Source organism: Schistocerca piceifrons, chromosome 2 (genome assembly GCF_021461385.2).
Source record: "Schistocerca piceifrons isolate TAMUIC-IGC-003096 chromosome 2, iqSchPice1.1, whole genome shotgun sequence".
Lineage (NCBI taxonomy): Eukaryota > Metazoa > Arthropoda > Insecta > Orthoptera > Acrididae > Schistocerca > Schistocerca piceifrons.
Genome location: NC_060139.1, coordinates 938,329,759 through 938,348,135, shown reverse-complemented (window position 1 = coordinate 938,348,135; position 18,377 = coordinate 938,329,759). Strand labels below are relative to the sequence as shown.

Below are 18,377 nucleotides of genomic sequence, written 5' to 3'. Positions count from 1 at the left end.
ACACAGTCAAGGCAGCCTGTAAAAGGAAAAAGAAGGCGTATCAAAAATGGCTACATACTAGAACTCAGGTAGACAGAGAAAGTTATGTTGAAGAAAGAAACAAAGCCAAACAGATAATTGCAGCATCCAAGAAGAAATCTTGGGAAGACTTTGGAAACAGATTGGAGACTATGGGTCAAGCTGCTGGAAAACCATTCTGGAGTGTAATTAGCAGTCTTCGAAAGGGAGGTAAGAAGGAAATGACAAGTATTTTTTACAGGTCAGGAAAACTGCTGGTGAATCCTGTGGATGCCTTGGGCAGATGGAGGGAATATTTTGAAGAGTTGCTCAATGTAGGTGAAAATACGATCAGTAATGTTTCAGATTTCGAGGTAGAGTGGGATAGGAATGATGATGGAAATAGGATCACATTTGAGGAAGTGGAGAAAATGGTCAATAGATTGCAGTGCAATAAAGCAGCTGGGGTGGATGAAATTAAGTCGGAACTCATCAAATACAGTGGAATGTCAGGTCTTAAATGGCTACACAGGATAACTGAATTGGCCTGGGAGTAGAGACAGGTTCCATCAGACTGGACAAAAGCAGTCATCACACCAATCTTTAAACATGGAAACAGAAAAGATTGTAACAACTACAGAGGTATCTCTTTAATCAGCGTTGTGGGTAAAATCTTCTCAGGTATTGGTGAAAGGAAAGTGCGAGTATTAGTTGAGGACCAATTGGATGAAAATCAGTGTGGGTTTAGGCCTCTTAGAAGTTGTCAGGACCAGATCTTTAGCTTACGGCAAATAATGGAGAAGTGGAACAGGGAATTGTATCTATGCTTTATAGATCTAGAAAAGGCATATGACTGGGTTCCTAGGAGGAAGTTATTGTCCGTTCTACGAGATTATGGAATAGGAGGCAAACTTTTGCAAGCAATTAAAGGTCTTTGCATGGATAGTCAGGCAGCAGTTAGAGTTGACGGTAAATTGAGTTCATGGTTCAGAGTAGTTTCAGGGGTAAGACAAGGCTGCAACCTGTCTCCACTGTTGTTCATATTATTTATGGATCATATGTTGAAAACAATAGACTGGCTGTGTGAGATTAAGATATGTGAACACAAAATAAGCAGTCTTGCATATGCAGATGACTTAGTGGTGATGGCAGATTCGATTGAAAGTTTGCAGAGTAATATTTCAGAGCTAGATCAGAAATGTAAGGACTATGGTATGAAGATTAGCATCTCTAAAACGAAAGTAATGTCAGTGGGAAAGAAATATAAACGGATTGAGTGCCAAATAGGAGGAACAAAGTTAGAACAGGTGGACGGTTTCAAGTACTTAGGATGCATATTCTCACAGGATGGCAACATAGTGGAAGCGAGGTGTAGCAAAGCTAATGCAGTGAGCGCTCAGCTACGATCTACTCTCTTCTGCAAGAAGGAAGTCAGTACCAAGACTAAGTTATCTGTGCACCGTTCAATCTTTCGACCAACTTTGTTGTATGGGAGCGAAAGCTGGGTGGATTCAGGTTACCTTATCAACAAGGTTGAGGTTATGAATATGAAAGTAGCTAGGATGATTGTAGGTACTAGTAGATGGGAACAATGGCAGGAGGGTGTCCACAATGAGGAAATCAAAGAAAAACTGGGAATGAACTCTATAGATGTAGCAGTCAGGGCGAACAGGCTTAGATGGTGGGGTCATGTTACACGCATGGGAGAAGCAAGGTTACCCAAGAGACTCATGGGTTCAGCAGTAAAGGGCAGGAGGAGTCGGGGCAGACCAAGGAGAAGGTACCTGGATTCGGTTAAGAATGATTTTGAAGTAATAGGTTTAACATCAGAAGAGGCACCAATGTTAGCACTGAATAGGGGATCATGGAGGAATTTTATAAGGGGGGCTATGCTCCAGACTGAATGCTGAAAGGCATAATCAGTCTTAGATGATGACGACGATGACGTAATTTTTCCCCTTGTGACATGATGACTCGTGGATGCCCTATCTAATCATTCCTCAGTTGAGAATTGTGTTCTTTTGTTGTAGTAGTGAAACAGGATGCAAGCTTTTGCTGACTAGGAGAGTTTGATGGCATGCTTCTATCAGATACTAATAACAGAGAACTATAACGCATTATTCCGATAAAAAACAGTATTGTTTGGCAAGTAACCATAATATTGGAATAGGTGGCATTATATGTTTTATTAATTAATTCTGAAGTTAATTATTACAGATTGGAAGTGCAGTCTTACAGACTTGTGTTCCAGTTATCTGTTGATGAAGTATTACGTTACTTTATAGTCATAGGCAGTTAAGTCATGGAATAGCTGTTCAGTGTAGACGATCTGCAAGGAGAATCTTAGGCCTTAGTGTTCAGGGAGAGAAGCTGTGGTACATTGTTAAAGAAATGAAGTGCAGATTGTTGAAAGAATTCTTTTGTGTACTATATTTTAAAAATCCACATTACAAAACACAATTTGGTGGTATTCTTACAAAATTATTGCTTTTACTGGTGCTGCTTTGCTGAAAGTTGTAGCTAAGGCCAACAGTCAGATGGTGGCAATACATTTTGCTAATGTTGATAATTCTTGCCCAAGATCAAGTCTTTGATTTCTGTGTTAGCATGTGATACCTCATCACAATTTAGACCAAGTCATTGGTGCCACACAAAGATTTTTTAAAACTGTTTTAGTGTCTGATATTTCCATGAGAGGTGAAAAGGATGAAGTTACCCTGTGGGATCTTCGTACTGTGAGTCCTCTAGGACATTTTCTCCTGTTCCCCCATGTGTGGGCTGTGTTTGGCCATTAACTTAGAGTGTGGCTCACTAACATCAATAGGGGTAGGCCATACACCATCGCTATTTTGCCCAATAACACAGTATAATGATATTAATACCAAAGCCTAATAGTAGCAGTGAGACATTAGTGAATAATTTAATAAAAGATGTACTCAGGTTGGACCTGTTGGTCAAAATTCCAAAGGATAACAACATTGCTCGAAACAATTGATTTTAAGTTTTATATAAATCTCTTTTTATTATTTTTATAGAGAAGAACAATGTGTGCGAATGGTGGCCCAAACAAATCACAATGTACAAGTCCCAATACATGCAATAAAATTCACAGTATAAGCACTGATAATTATCAGCTTCAGATGAAATGCCTCACCAACACTCCAGATACAAGAGGATAGGCAAAAGACCACGAGCTCTGCCCCACATGCTTATTTAAAGGTTCAGTCACATGACCACTCCTCGATTCAATGCAGATACTTTGATCCCAGGAGAAGGAGGTCATCACCTTTTGACCTACTGTTCATGAGTGTTGATATCTTCTTCCAAGGGGAACCCTGATGACGTCACTCCATGGATTAGGTTCTGCGCTCAGGTTCTGACAAAATAACAATGTTTGACCCTGATCACCACTCTTAATTTTCATAACAGTTTCATACACTACTGGCCATTAAAATTGCTACACCACGAATATGTGCTACAGATGCAAAATTTAACTGACAGGAAGAAGATTTGTGATATGCAAATGATTAGCTTTTCAGAGCATTCACACAAGGTTGGCGCCGGTGGCGACACCTAAAACGTACTGGCATGAGGAAAGTTTCCAACAGATTTCTCACACACAAACAGCAGTTGACCGGTGTTGGCTGGTGAAACGTTGTTGTGATGCCTCGTGTAAGGACGTGAAATCCGTACCATCACGTTTCCGACTTTGATAAAGGTCGGATTGTAGCCTATCGCGATTGCGGTTTATCGTATCACGACATTGCTGCTTGCGTTGGTCAAGATCCACTGACTGTTAGCAGAATATGGAATCGGTGGGTTCAGGAGGGTAATATGGAATGCCGTGCTGGATCCCAACAGCCTCGTATCACTAGCAGTCGAGATGACAGGCATCTTATCCTCATGGCTGTAACAGATCGTGCAGCCATGTCTCGATCCCTGAGTCAACAGATGAGGACGTTCGCAAAACAGCCATCTGCATGAACAGTTCGATGACGTTTGCAGCAGCATGGACTATCAGCTCAGAGACCATGGCTGCGGTTACCCTTGACGCTGCATCACAGACAGTAGCGCCTGTGATGGTGCACTCGACGACGAACCTGGGTGCACGAATGGCAAAACGTCATATTTTCAGATGAATCCAGGTTCTGTTTACAGCATCATGATGGTTGCATCTGTGTTTGGCGACATCGTGGTGAATGCCCATTGGAAGCGTGTATTCATCATCGCCATACTGGTGTATCACCCGGCGCGATCGTATGGGGTGCCATTGGTTACACGTCTGTCACCTCTTGTTCGCATTGACGGCACTTTGAACTGTGGACATTACATTTCAGATGTGTTATGACCTGTGGTTCTATCCTTCATTTGATCCCTGCAAAACCCTACATTTCACCAGGATAATGCACGATCGCATGTTGCAGGTCCTGTACGGGCCTTTCTGGATACAGAAAATATCCGACTGCTGCCCTGGCCAGCATATTCTCCAGATCTCTCACTAACTGAAAACGTCTGGTCAATGGTGGCCGAGCAACTGGCTCATCACAATATGCTAGTCCCTACTCTTGATGAAATGTAGTATCGTGTTGAAGCTGCATGGGCAGTTGTACCTGTACATGCCATCCAATCTCTGTTTGACTCAATGCCCAGGCGTATCAAGACCGTTATTACGGCCAGAGGTGGTTGTTCTGGGTACTGATTTCTCAGGATCTATGCACCCAAATTGCGTGAAAATTTAATTGCATGTCAGTTCTAGTTTAATATATTTTTCCAATGAATACCCGTTTATCATCTGCATTTCTTCTTGGTGTAGCAATTTTAATGGCCAGTAGTGTATAATTACTTATGATAAAGCATACAAAGATCTTTGTAATCATTTTCCAGTCTCTTAACTAATTCATTTATACATTATTTTAACAATTTCAAACGAATTTGAAACACACAAATTGTCACATTCAGCACCATGCAAAATACTAACTTGAACTATTTTATAAATCACAAGTACTATTCAGTACATGTTAAAAGTTACTGGAATATTAAGGAAAGACTCGTGTTGATAAGATGATTTGTGTCTCTGTGGGTGAGTTCATAGTTATGGCATTATTTATTAAATAAATTAAATTGTTCATAACATTTTTATAGTTACTTGATTGTAAAAATATTGCAGGCATTATCGTCTTTCATCTGGTATATCAAGAGTATGACTTTTGTGGTGGACTCACTTGTTACAATTTACTATAAACAATAATGGTAATAATGTCAATAACCTTTGTGACAATCATATGATTATATAAACCTAAATTTCTCTACATTTCCACATGTATACAGATAACAAATTGCTTAATTTTTTTTTTATTATACAGTACACCCATTCATGTGTTCTCATGAAGAGTAAAATTCCTATAATCCTCTTCTAAATGAAACTTCTGCCATCAGTTCCACCAGTGTCAGCTGAGAAAATAGTGTTACTCTTCATTTATGTACCATGCAGAAACACTTAATTAGAAACCCACAAAATTACTTACAACTATACAACATGATAATAAATATATGCTTCATATACCCTTGAGCACATTGTATTCTCTTCATTCACTTTTCAGTATACCTGTTCAGCTCAGTTACATTTTGCAGACCCAAAGGTTTCTTTGACATCGGGTATCCCAGACTATAGGCTTTAGGATGTGGGCACTCTGTTACTTCAAATGGCCCATGATACAGTACAAATAATTTTTTGGTTTTCCCATAAATTTCACTCAGTTTTTCTTTAGTTCTGACCAACACTATATCTCCCCACTTAAATTTAACAGTCCTGTATTTTCCATCATGTCTCTTCTTTCTTTCAGAACAATTTTTAGCAAATGTTGATTAACTAATGCCTCCCTCTCTACTGTGGTTAAAAGGTTATCTGAAGCAAACTCAGTATTCTCTGCTATCAAATTTTTGGGTTTTATTCCTATCGTCACTTCATATGGCAAGAAACCAGTGGCATTACTTTTAACTGTACTCATAAGATCTTCAAAGACAGTAAAATGCCACACCCAGGTAGTGTGTTTTTTTCTGCAGTAAGTTGTGCTCAACCTATCCAGTTCCCATATGCATTTCTCTGCAGGATTACTTGCTGTGTGGAACACCCATATCCTTGTGTGTCTAATGCCTACTCTTTCTACAAATTGTCCCACACTCGGTAAGTAAATTGTGCACCATTGTCTGATAGAATCTTTTCAGGCAATTTCATGTTCACTATCCAGTCCTTTTCTAGTTTATTAACTACACTCTTACTTGTGGGTTGAAGGTAGAAAGTGAATTGGTTAGAGATTACATCTACTGCTAATAATATACAAAGGGAGCTCAAAAAGTTTTGTGCATTCGTCTCTAATTTTTTTATTTTTTGCAGGAGGAGAATGAATTTTTTTGTGAACATACTTGGAACACTTAGCATACATTGAGCCTACTCAATGTAGCCTCCATCAGCTGTGACACATCTGGCCCAACCTTCTTTCCATGATGTAAATGTGCTTTGGTAAAATTCTGGGGACTGACTTTTACACCATCGCTTGACACAGGAAATAAGGTCCTTCTCACAATCAAGTATTTTACCATGCAAGTAGGCCTTCAGGTGACCAAAGAGGTAAAAGTCAGACAGAGCCAAGCCCAGACTGTAGAGAGGATGAGGAACAATTTTCCAACCCATTTTCCTGATTTTCTCCTGTGTCATAAGGGCTGTATGTAGGGCTTTGGCATTGTCATGGTGTAGTCTGATGACTGACTCTGAAGCTGTGGTCTGTGGGTCTTGATGGTACATTGCAGCTTGTCCAATGACAAAAAGTAACAATCCCAGTTAATTATGGAGCCAGGTTCCAAGAAGTCAATAAAAATGTCACCACACTAATCCCAGAAGGAGGAGGTCATCACCTTTCAACCTACTGTTCATGAAAGTCTTGATATCTTCTTCCAAGGGGAACCCTGATGACGCAACTCCATGGATTGGGTTCTGCTCTCAGGTTCTGACAAAAACAGATGCCGTCAAAACACTGTTTTCACTCTTCAGTAAAGGTCTTCATGAGACCCTCGAATACATTCTTCCTCATCGTTTTCATTTCTCTTGTCAATAATCTAGGCACCCAACGTGCACAGATTTTTCTGTATCCTAATGACTGCACCAGTGATACCACACTACCCAATGACAAACGAGTCATTTCAGCAAGCTGTCCTGTTGTCACACATCTGTCATTTCGGATGATTTGATCAATGGTCTCCTTATTCACATCACTCACTGCCATATGGTCTACCGCATCGTGAATTGTCCAATAGAGAGAAATCACCTTCTTTAAACTTCTGCAACCACCACTGGATACTGCTGTGATCCACTGTGTCCTCCCCATAAACAGGGAGCAACTTCCTGTGAATCAGCATGGCAGAGTTATCGCTGGTCTTGAAGAGGAACTCCTTCACAGACCGTTGTCACAACCTGACATCTGCTTCACAGTCCATTATGGCTCACCTGTAAATAAAAGAAAATACTTTTATATACCAACTTTTAGCTAAATGTTCCAAGTATGTTCACAAAAGGTTTCACTCTTCTACTGCAAAAAATAAAAAAAATAGAGAGACTGTGCAAAACTTTTTGAATGTCCTTTGTAGTCCTTTGTATATTTCAGTCCACCACAACCTGCTGGCAGGGGTCCAAGCAAATTGATAACCAGAAACTAAACTGCTCTATTGGGGATGATTATCTACATTTCTCCCTGTGTAGCTACTATGCTAAACTTCACCCTTTGACATTGGTCACAATGAGCCAACGGTTTCCTTACTCTTCTAACCATGTTATTAAATATGACAATTAGTGCATAATTTCTAAACACTTCCATGCTCTCTAGTGCCCATGGTCATAATGAATGTAATTAACTGATGTTTCTACCTGTTCTTGTGCAAAACACAGCTTACATTCTTCACTGTCTAAACTATTTTTGCCTAAATAGTAGACAATTATAAACCTTATAATATTGTTTAATTTTTTCATATCCTTTACACACAAAATTAACTTTAATGAATTTCAGTGTTGCATCCCCATTTTGGAGCCTGTGCATATCTTGGCATATTTCTTTTATCTCCTTTTCTTCCTCTGCATTTTTATATACATTATTTGGAATTCTTTCTCTGATTCCATTTCTTCCTTGCACTTTTTGATTGGTACCTGGGACGAGGAATGTACCATATTGTTCTCTGTCCCTTTTATATATTCAATTTGATATCTAAATTGCTGCAGAAACTTCGCCCATCTCCTTAACTGACTGGTCGACAGTTTACATTCCTCCCTGCCTTCCAGATAAATCCTGAATTTTTGGAAGCCAAGTTCTATAGCCAGTAACTCATTTTTTGACATCCTATAGATTAGTTCATGCTTAGATACTATCTGAATTGCAAATGCTATAGTTCTTTTCTGTAGATTTCCAGCTATCATTTTTTTCCTGGAACAGGACTCATCCTATACCATAATTGAACTGTCAGATGCAATGCAGAAAGGTTATGACATGCCTGGATAGTATAATACTTTACTATTAACTAAGCTATTTGTGATAGCCTCAGATTCCTTATCTAAATCAGCAGACCAGCTCCAGGTGACATTCTTTTTTAACAGTCTACATATATTTGGTGAATTCATATTATAATCACAGATGAATTTCCAATACAATATTCATAGCCCAATAAATGGCTTCATTTGCTCTTGAACCCAGAAGTAGGCTTTATCTTCTCCTAGTTAGAAACTGTATCCTCAGAAGTTAACAGATGACCAAAAAATGACAATTATGCCTGCATAAATTCACATTTATTCAGGTTAAGAGTCATCCCTACTTTATACATAGCTTTGAACACCTCCTCCAATATCTGGCAATGTTCCTGCCATGAGCTGCTGGTTATCAATACGTCATTAACATACACAGTAAGTTTTCTCAACAACTCACATCCCAAGAACATGATTCAATGCCCTAATGAACACTACCACTGATATACTTAATCCAAATAGAATCACTTTAAACATATATGTTCTCCCTTCAAATAACAAAGCAGTATACTTCCTATTGTTTTCAGCAAACCTCACCTGCCAGAAACCACAAGTTAAATCTACACTAAACACAAGCTGTATATTGTTAAAATTTTGCTAAAGTTCATTTGTGTTTTCTGGTTGGTCAGTCACTTTACAATTATTTAATTCAATCCCCTTGCCTCTAACACAACCAACCTCTCTTTTTTACTGTATCAATTGGATTACTATACTCACTCCTGCACAACTCAATAACCTTCCAGTCTAGCATTTTCTTTATTCTGAACCTTACTGCTTCCTTGTCTGCCACAGCAATAGTGAAAGGTTTAACACTAATTATTTCATGGGGCATTACCTCTAAATTATATTCAAAATCAACTACTTTCCCAGGCTTATCTGAAAACATACATTTACTCACTAGTACCTTGAGCTGAGAGCTTCGATCCTATGACAGTTTTTTTTGTTTTATGTTTTATTTTACATTTATTTATTCTAAAGGATATGCCTCCTCACTATACGCAGTCTCCCTTTTTAGGTGAGCCATCACTTTACCTCCCATCAATTCATTTATAAATTTAACTCTTCTTTTTCTTTTTGCCCTCCTACCTCCTTCATTAAATTCCAGAACTCTGTTACAATAATACTGCAACCATACTTACCAAAAAATTCGTCCCGAGAATAATGGTCACAGCAAGGCCAGGCACTACAAAGCAGTCAGTATCGAAAGACTGATCCTCAATATTAAAATCGAATAGAATCTTCATCTTTACTGGCTTGTTACATCCCCCAGTTGTGGTCTTTATTTTAACCCCATTTACAGCCAATCCCACCAAATCTATGCTTGTTACCTGTTGCCAAAATGATTCAGATACAGCTGACACACTAGACCCAGAATCTGATAATGCAATACTTTCTACATTGCCCACTGTGACACTAATAATTGGTTGAAATTTTTCAATAATCAACTTTTTTAATTGAGTCTCTTTCAACGGATCTGCTTCAGTGTTTTTCCTGCTCTCCCTATTCATCATATGAACACTCTTACACATATCCCCATATTCTATATCTGCATCTTCCTTAAACAGATCCTTAAGGGATATGTGTAAGAGTGTTCATATAATGGATAGAGAGAGCAGATAAAACACCAAAGCAGCCCATTTCCCTTGCATCCTGCTCACTCTTAATTCTTCACTTTTCCTTGCCACTTTAAATTTGAAGTTATATTTTAAGTTACATTTATTCATGTTGGTGGTATTATTAATATTGTTCCTCCTGTTTCAGTAACTATAGTTATTAAACCATTCACAAATTTAATTACCTATTATTGCATCAATGTTGTATATAGCAATTTCTCTTCTTTGTTTATCACTACAATTCTCTTCCCTATTGTAACTTGTCTGGTCCTATTCTTTGCATATGCATTACCCCTCTGTGGACCTTCAGTTAAGCTCCCATTAGTTTTTCACTGGTCTGCCCTGAAGCCTTACACCCTGTGCACTCTGAAGTCTTTGCTCTTGCCATACGTCCTCTCTACTCTGCTCAAAATTTTTCCTTCTTTCATTATAATTCCCATTATCTCCTTGCTGTCTATCTCTTAAATTCCTACTGTGATTATTATGTCCACTCATCATCTCTCCATCCATCCCTAAGATTTCCTTTGAAATTATTACTGTATTTAACTCTGCCGTGGTTTCTTTCACTATCTACCTGCTCAACAAATTTTGTTCTGTAACACGGAGCTGTATCCATGTATTTTATGAAACCCAGGAACTCTTCTACAGAATCAGTAGGGCTGTGGATGAGTTCCCACTGCAGTGATTTTGGAAGTCTCCTCTTTACTGTAGAGCTTCCTGTAAGCACCACTAACGGCCTCTCCAAATGTATTAATTTACTTAATTCTAATTCTCCATTTACCACTCTTATATCCTGGCACATTCAAAAATTCATTTTGTGGTATTTCTTGTTTAGCTTGCCCTCCTGTATTTATGTAAGAGCATCATTTCAGAAGTCCTGATATCAAAAAATTAATATGCGTGCTGAGCCCCCCTTTCTAATTAAAGACATGAACGAGAAAATAGGCTAACACTCAAATGTAAAAGCTACATCTACATCTACATATGTACTCTGCTACTAGCCACCAAGTGGTGTGTGGCGGAGGGTACAATTCACGCCAAAGTCATATTTCCCCCCCTCTGTTCCACTCGTGGGTCACGTGAGGGAAAAATGATTGTCTGAACGCCTCAGTACGAGCTCTAATTTCCCTATCTTTGAATGGTGATCATTGTGCGATTTAAAAGTTGTTGGTAATAATATATGCTGTGCATCCTCGGTGAAGATCAGATTTTGGAATTTAGTGAGCAGCCCCTTCCGTTTAGTATGTCGTCTTATCTGCAAGTGTGTCCCACTTCAGACTTACTGTGTGATTTTTAATGCTCTTGCGATCGCTAAATGTACCAGTAAAGAATCTTGCCGCTCTTCTTTGGACCTTCTCAATCTCTTGAATCAGACCCAACTGGTAAGGGTCCCATACAGACGAACAATACTCTAAGACTGGATGAACTAACGTATTGTAAGCAGTATCCTTTGTTGAAGGACTACATCGCTTCAGGATTCTACCAATAAACTACAATCTAGAGTGCGCGTTGCCCGTTACTTGTGTAATCCGATCATTACATTTAAGATCATTTCGAATAATCACACACAGGTACTTGACAGATGTTACTGCTTCCAAAGACTGGGCATTTATTTTGTACTCATACATTAATGGAGATTTTTGCCTTGTTGTACGCAGTAGGGGTTAGGCCATACACCATCGCTGTTTAGCCCAACAACACAGTATGATATTAATACCAAAGCCTAATAGTAGCAGTGAGACCTTAGCGAATTTTTTGAAAAAGCATCAAGTATGTGGATGGTGGCCACAGAGAAATAACTCATTGAATAACTGAACAGTGTCTATCACCAGTGCAAATTATTCGGGTATAACTTTGTGCAGATCTAGCACTATGCCCAGCAGTATGCACTAAATCACAATGTACAAGTCCCAAAACAGGAAAATAACATTTTCAGCAAACACACTGCCCATAGCACTACCAGCTCCAGCTGGAACAGCTCACCAACACTCCAGATACAAGATGTCATTCAAAAGACCATAAGCTCTGCCCCGCATGCTTTTCAAGCGTTCGGTTATTGACCACTCCTCGATTCAGTGCAGATACTTTCATCCTGACCATCATTCATAATTTTCTTATAGTTTTATATAATTGCTTATGATGAAACATTTGAAAATATTTGCAGTCATTTTCTAGTCTCTTAATAGATTCATTTGTACATTATTTTAACAGTTTTAAGCAAATATCAAACACACAAATCATCACACTTTATACTAGTCAAAACACTAAGTATAAATCACAAGTACAATTGAATACACATTGAAAGTTATTGGAATATTAAAGAAAGAAACTCATGCTGAGAAGATAACTTGCGTCTCTGTGGACTAGTTCATAGTTATGGCACTACTTACTTAAATAAACTAAACTGTTTATAACATTTTTTATAGTTGTCTGATTAGAAGAATAATCTGTTAATTATATCGCAGGCATTATCCTCTTTCATCTGGTGTATCATGCGTGCGAATTTTGGGGTGAATTCAGTTGTTGCTATTTACTATAAAAAATAATGGTAGTAGTGTCTATAACTTTCTAACAAAGCTTCAGACATGTCTTTATGTTCAATGAGCTTGGCCCACTGCCGTGGTTTCAAAACTGTCTTGGTTTTTCTCTACTTGGTTTTTCTCTAGCATGCTTGTAATGAGTTGTAATGTATTTTCTTTAAAATCATATTAGTGACGACATTTCACCTTACAGGTGCCTCCATATTAGCTCGCCCTGTGACCATGTCACTGGAATAAACCCCTCTTCCTGACTGGAAAACCCTGGTGACTGCTGGGCCTCCTGGCTTACTAGCCACCTTTACTTCTGCTATGCTTGCCTGTCACAGCCATGTGACAGCTTGCATTCCAACATACATTCATACTGGCCCACAACAGACCTGGTAGATTGTCCATCCCGCGGCAGTAACATCACACAGGCTCCTTGTCTCCTGTTAAGGTCCTCAGGGCTATTCCTTCAAAAATTTTTGTTGATCCAATACTAGAAGCTTTCCTTCTGACAGTTTTTTCGTGGGCCTATCTGAAACATGTAAAAAAGTTGTATTAGTATCCTGAAGGATGCTAATATGTCTCCAGTGGATGCAACAATCAAAGGGCATTGTGGCATTGCACTGAGATGACCAGGTTGGAGATGTCAGTTCCAGGATATTCTACAGTTCCTGTAGATGTCACTCTCTGATCACCTGAACTTTTCACAGACATAAGTATTTACATTGTAGAGTTTGGATGTCAGGAGAGCCTGAGGCAGGTGCATTGTGAGTTTAAGAACTTAGTTTTGCATCCCCTGTGGGTGATAGATACATGTATCATTTCTTGTTTCCTAGACTATTACTGCACATTCCAAAATTGGATGCAGCAGCATCTTGTACAGAACAGATCCCAGGTCCTGCAGCTTTAGCAGTAGGTAGATCTTGTGCAGCCTTCCTGTCACTTTCACACACAATTCTTCAAAATTTTGGTGTTCAAGTTTGGCACCTTTTGAAAGTGACAGCTAGGTACCTGACTGTGCGTCCCAACTGCACAGCTCCACCCAAGATCTCATTTGCCACAGCTCCATGGGGACTGAGTGTCATGTCATAATGATTACATGGCTCATTGTTGCATTGAGGGAACCTTCTGTTTTGCCACCCATGTCACTAAGTTGTTGCAGGAAGTCCGGGGCCTGCACTCAGGAGCTAGACATTTATGCTACTTTAATATGAAACAATGTCATTTGTCTATAGTATGAGCTGAACTCGTGGACTTGTTGGAAAATCAATTGGGTAAAGCGTGTACAACAGGGGACTACTAGGACAGTGTGCTTTTGAGAATGAAATTGCCCTGTAACATGGATACTGTCCCATTCGCTACTTCTTAACTGGATGAGTTTATTCATCCTTAGGTTAGATGAGGCAACGATACATCATCTCAAACAGTACTGTGCCCAGTAAAGCAGTTATCCTCAAACCACTATTTGGTTAAAGAAAGTATTTACTACTCATGAAAAATAAACCATGTATTTAACAATCACATTAAAAAAATATTTTTTGGAAAACATTAAGGAGTTAATAATGTAGGGGAATGCCTATAAGTGACATTGTGTTATTTTTCAGAAGTGGGAGTCTTACTTTTCATTAGTATGAAAAGGATAGTTGCTATTCACCATATAGCAGAGATGCTAAGTCACAGATAGGCACAACAAAAAGACTCTCAGTAAGTGAGCTTTCAGCCAGCAAGGCCTTCATCACAAATAGACACCAAACACTCACACCCTCGCACACCCTCACACCCTCGCATGCACTAACACACAACCACAGTTTCGGGCTCTGTCTCTGGCTGTTGTGTCTGGCCATATGCCTGTTGTACAGATATGATTCTGAGTCTGGCCTCAGCAGTCAGAGACTGAGCATGTGCGTGCGCGGGCGCGTGTGCGTGCGCGTGCACATGTGCATGTCTGTGTTGTCTGTTTCTGACAAAAGCCTTGTTGGTCGAAAGCTCACTTTCTGACAATCTTTCTGTTTGAGTAGCGACTAGTGGTAAGTAGCAACTATCCTGTTCATAATATTGTTACATTCCATCATGGATTTTTCATTGTTTGGTTTAGTCTTGTTTTTCAGTTTTCTATGTAAAGCTAATGTACAAAATGAACTTACTGAAAATTTCTCATTTAGGGGCGGAACCTGAGTATGGTAATTTTGTTGCCACGCAAGATTGATGGTTTGAGAATGCTGGAAAATCAACTTCGTGTTGCAGATATTATAGAGGCTTTGAGAACAATATATCCTGCTGAGGTAGAAGTTACATTGCCTCGATTCATGCTAAAAAATGACATAAATTTGAATCCTACGCTTATTAAGGTCAGTGTAGTTTCTTACTTTAAGGTCCACATATTCGTGACTCAAATTGTTTGTTCTTTTTTAATATTAACTGTCAAAGGCACAATAACCAAGGATTAAGACTTTCATTTATATTACAGTTACTAAATTACATGTATTTGAAATGATAGTTAGCCACAGTAACTAATCTTATTATTGTAAATGAGAGTGAGAAGTAGTACACAGTATATTATAGGAATGGATTCATAGGCAATATGTCACATGTTAGATGCTCTGGGGTGCATGCTAACTCTCCTAGAGCTAACAAGGAGAGAACCCCAGAGGTGGGATTGAGCTTTTGAAATCATCCGCCATGTAGGTTATTGTAGTTACCTTATGGTCATTCATGAAAGTAGGCCATCATTTGCGAGTAATAGATGAAAGTGAATATTGTGGCTACTCTAGAGCCTTAAATCTAAGTTAATTAGTAATTATGCACAGAGGTTGTGTAATGTAGGGGTAAGATATGTTCTTGACATGCTAAAGATTATGTGCTCAAATTCTGTCAGTTGCTTTGTAGTTCTTTACTTTCAAATGTGTATCAAAATGACTTTGAGCATTACATTTAATCAGTTAGTTGATCTAAATGTACTCTGTTTAAATTCTAGTCCTTTTTTGCATCATTTTAATCATTGTATTAACTTCTCCATTTTCCCCCTTTTTTCTTCCTATCATTTTTCATTTGGAATCTTTGCCCAGATGATTATAATTATTTTTATGTATCTGTCACAATATTTAAATGTTTGAAAATACTGATCTATCTCTTGAGAAACAAAAGATAAAGTAATGTGTCTATACTGGGTGTAAAATTGTCTTTTTCACTCCCACAAGATGTAGACTTTTTTCATGGATATTGTCATACAAACAATTCAACCATATGTCTTGTTGCACTAAGGACAAAATAATGCAGATGAAGATATATAGGAAAGAATGGATTTTAAATGAAGCAAAATTCAAGCAAAATGAGGAATAGAAATAGTGAATGAACAGCAGTGAATATAAACTGATAAAATGGAAGAAATTAAATCAGAGTTAATATATGACAGTAACTAAAATGATGTGGAAAAAGATTCCAAATAAAAAACAATACTGGGAAGGAAAAAAATGAGAGCAACTTGAAAAGTTAATATGAGGATTAAAATGATGCAACAAAGGATTAGAAATTTTTAAAAAGCTACATTTAAAGTAATCAGTTGAATCAAAATAGCCTTTTCAATAAAAATTAAAAAGTAAAAAATAATGAAGCACCTGACATTATTCAAACCTGCAACTTTCTGCAGATCAGGAATATTCCTTGATTCCTATGCAACACTGCTACTCTGCTCAGTGTTCTTATATTTAAGGCTGAAGTGAATCATGTGAATTCATTTCTCATTGATTACTCACAAATGAGAGCCCACTTTCATGAATGACTGAAAGGTGTGATACTAAGGACCATAACCTACATAGATAATTTCAAAAGTCAATCCCTGCCCTAGGGCATCTCCTTGTAAGTGTAATGATGATACATACAAGGATCCAGTCAAATATGCAACACTTTCTTACTGTTCTTTCCATCTTCCAACAAATATGCTGTGCAGCAGTGACCACTTATTTTAATGGTAATGTGGTAGTGGTTAAAATCTGTGGAGAAAACACTTCAGCAGAGCTGAACAAATGGCTCAGTTGAACAATAAGGTATTATATTATTCACTTGATACAACTTCTTTGATGAATACTGGCTCTATAAGGCCACTGGCAGACATATTATACTAAACTAGTTATCCCACAAAAATTAAAGTAACTAGGAAATTTATTTGTTTCCTTCACATGCCTCAGAATTCAGAATAAAATCAACTTTTAATTAACATATTACTCCAGCAATTTTTCACTTTCATATAAACTTGTGATTGTGAAGTTCAATGCTGAGCCAATATTGAATTCCAACCACCAACTCAGCCATGTGGTCCCCCTTTTGGGAAAACTTCAAAGTTCCATTATTTCCTATTCTCCTGCATTGTTGTTCTTATAAAGATCAAACAGATACCTAATTTAAATACAAGGTCATATCACTGGACCTGTCTTCCCTCAGTGCCAGCCTTCTGCTATCTTCACTTGTTTGCCTAGCATAGGTGATGACTGCCTTAGTCATCTGACTGGAAAGTGTATCCTTTTGGATGACTATTTCAGGGAACTTTCTTTGAAGAAATTATATCTTCAAATGTATAAGAATTAGGGTGTTTATTTATTTATTTATTCCATGTGATCTGATGGTACACAGTGTGTTACAGATGTCAGAAAATATCAGTTAACATTGTTAACATATAGTATCCTAATGTATTCTATAGCAAAGATTGTTTAAGTTTACTTCACTCCATTGCTCAATGTTTTCAGTTTAACATAAATAGCAAGATTACTGTTCTGGATATTCATTTATGGAGTAAAAACAGTGAAACAACAAATATGACTTCACGGCTTTGCTAAATTTTATGTTGTCTTCAGTGGACTTAATACTAGTGGGAAGACTGTTGAACAGTTGAAGGCACCTGTGGAAAGCTCCATTTTTACACAGTTGAGTGTTTGTACATAAAACATGCACATCTGAGTTTTTCCTGGTTTTGTGTTTATGTATGGAGTCAGTTGGCACTAAGTGGTTTCTGAAAAATTTTAGTCTTGGGAATGTATAGGCAAGACAGTGAAAGGATTTCCAACTTTCTGAAGATGGGTTTGCAGGAGTCTCTGGGTTTGCTCCCGGTAATAATCCTCATTGCTCTCTTCTGGATTTTGAATGTGCTCAGGGCAGTTGGAGAATTTCCCCAAAATATCACACCATATTTTACGAGGGCTTCTATGTAAGCGTAGTATGCACTGGTTAATGTTTTCAGGCTAGCACATGATTTCAGTACACTCAATGCATAACAGCCAGAACTAATTCTGGCATTTATCTTTCCTGTATGTGTATTCCATTTCAGGTTATCTTGAACCCACAGATCCAGGAATTTGAAAACAGTGTCAGTATCTATTGGCTGGTTATTTACAGTGACAAGTGGCTGAGTCCTAATTTGCATTTTGTGTTGTGTGAAAGTTCATGGAAGCTGTCTTTTTGGTGTTGATAGTTAATCTGTTGATTTTGGTCAAGTTCACAGCTTTCTGAACAGCCTCTGTATTCTCCCCTTTGAGGAGTACAGTTGTGTCATCAGCAAATATTATTGTTTTGTGTGAATCCACATTCAGGCTCAAGTCATTAATATACAGGAGGAAAAGTGGAGGTCCCAATACTGAGTCTTGTGGTACACCTTACTTCCCAATACTGAGCCTTGTGGTACACCTTGCT

General features: G+C 38.2%; 1 protein-coding gene across 1 annotated transcript in view; it reads left to right on the top strand.

Moving 5' to 3' along the window:
- The window catches only part of LOC124776275 (leukocyte elastase inhibitor-like), a 70,400-nt gene that overhangs the window by 35,373 nt on the left and 16,650 nt on the right, over window positions 1-18,377 (top strand). The window contains exon 6 of the mRNA XM_047251179.1: window positions 14,861-15,046. Within this exon, the coding sequence (XP_047107135.1) occupies window positions 14,861-15,046 (186 nt within the window). The remainder of the gene's footprint in view (window positions 1-14,860; window positions 15,047-18,377) is intronic.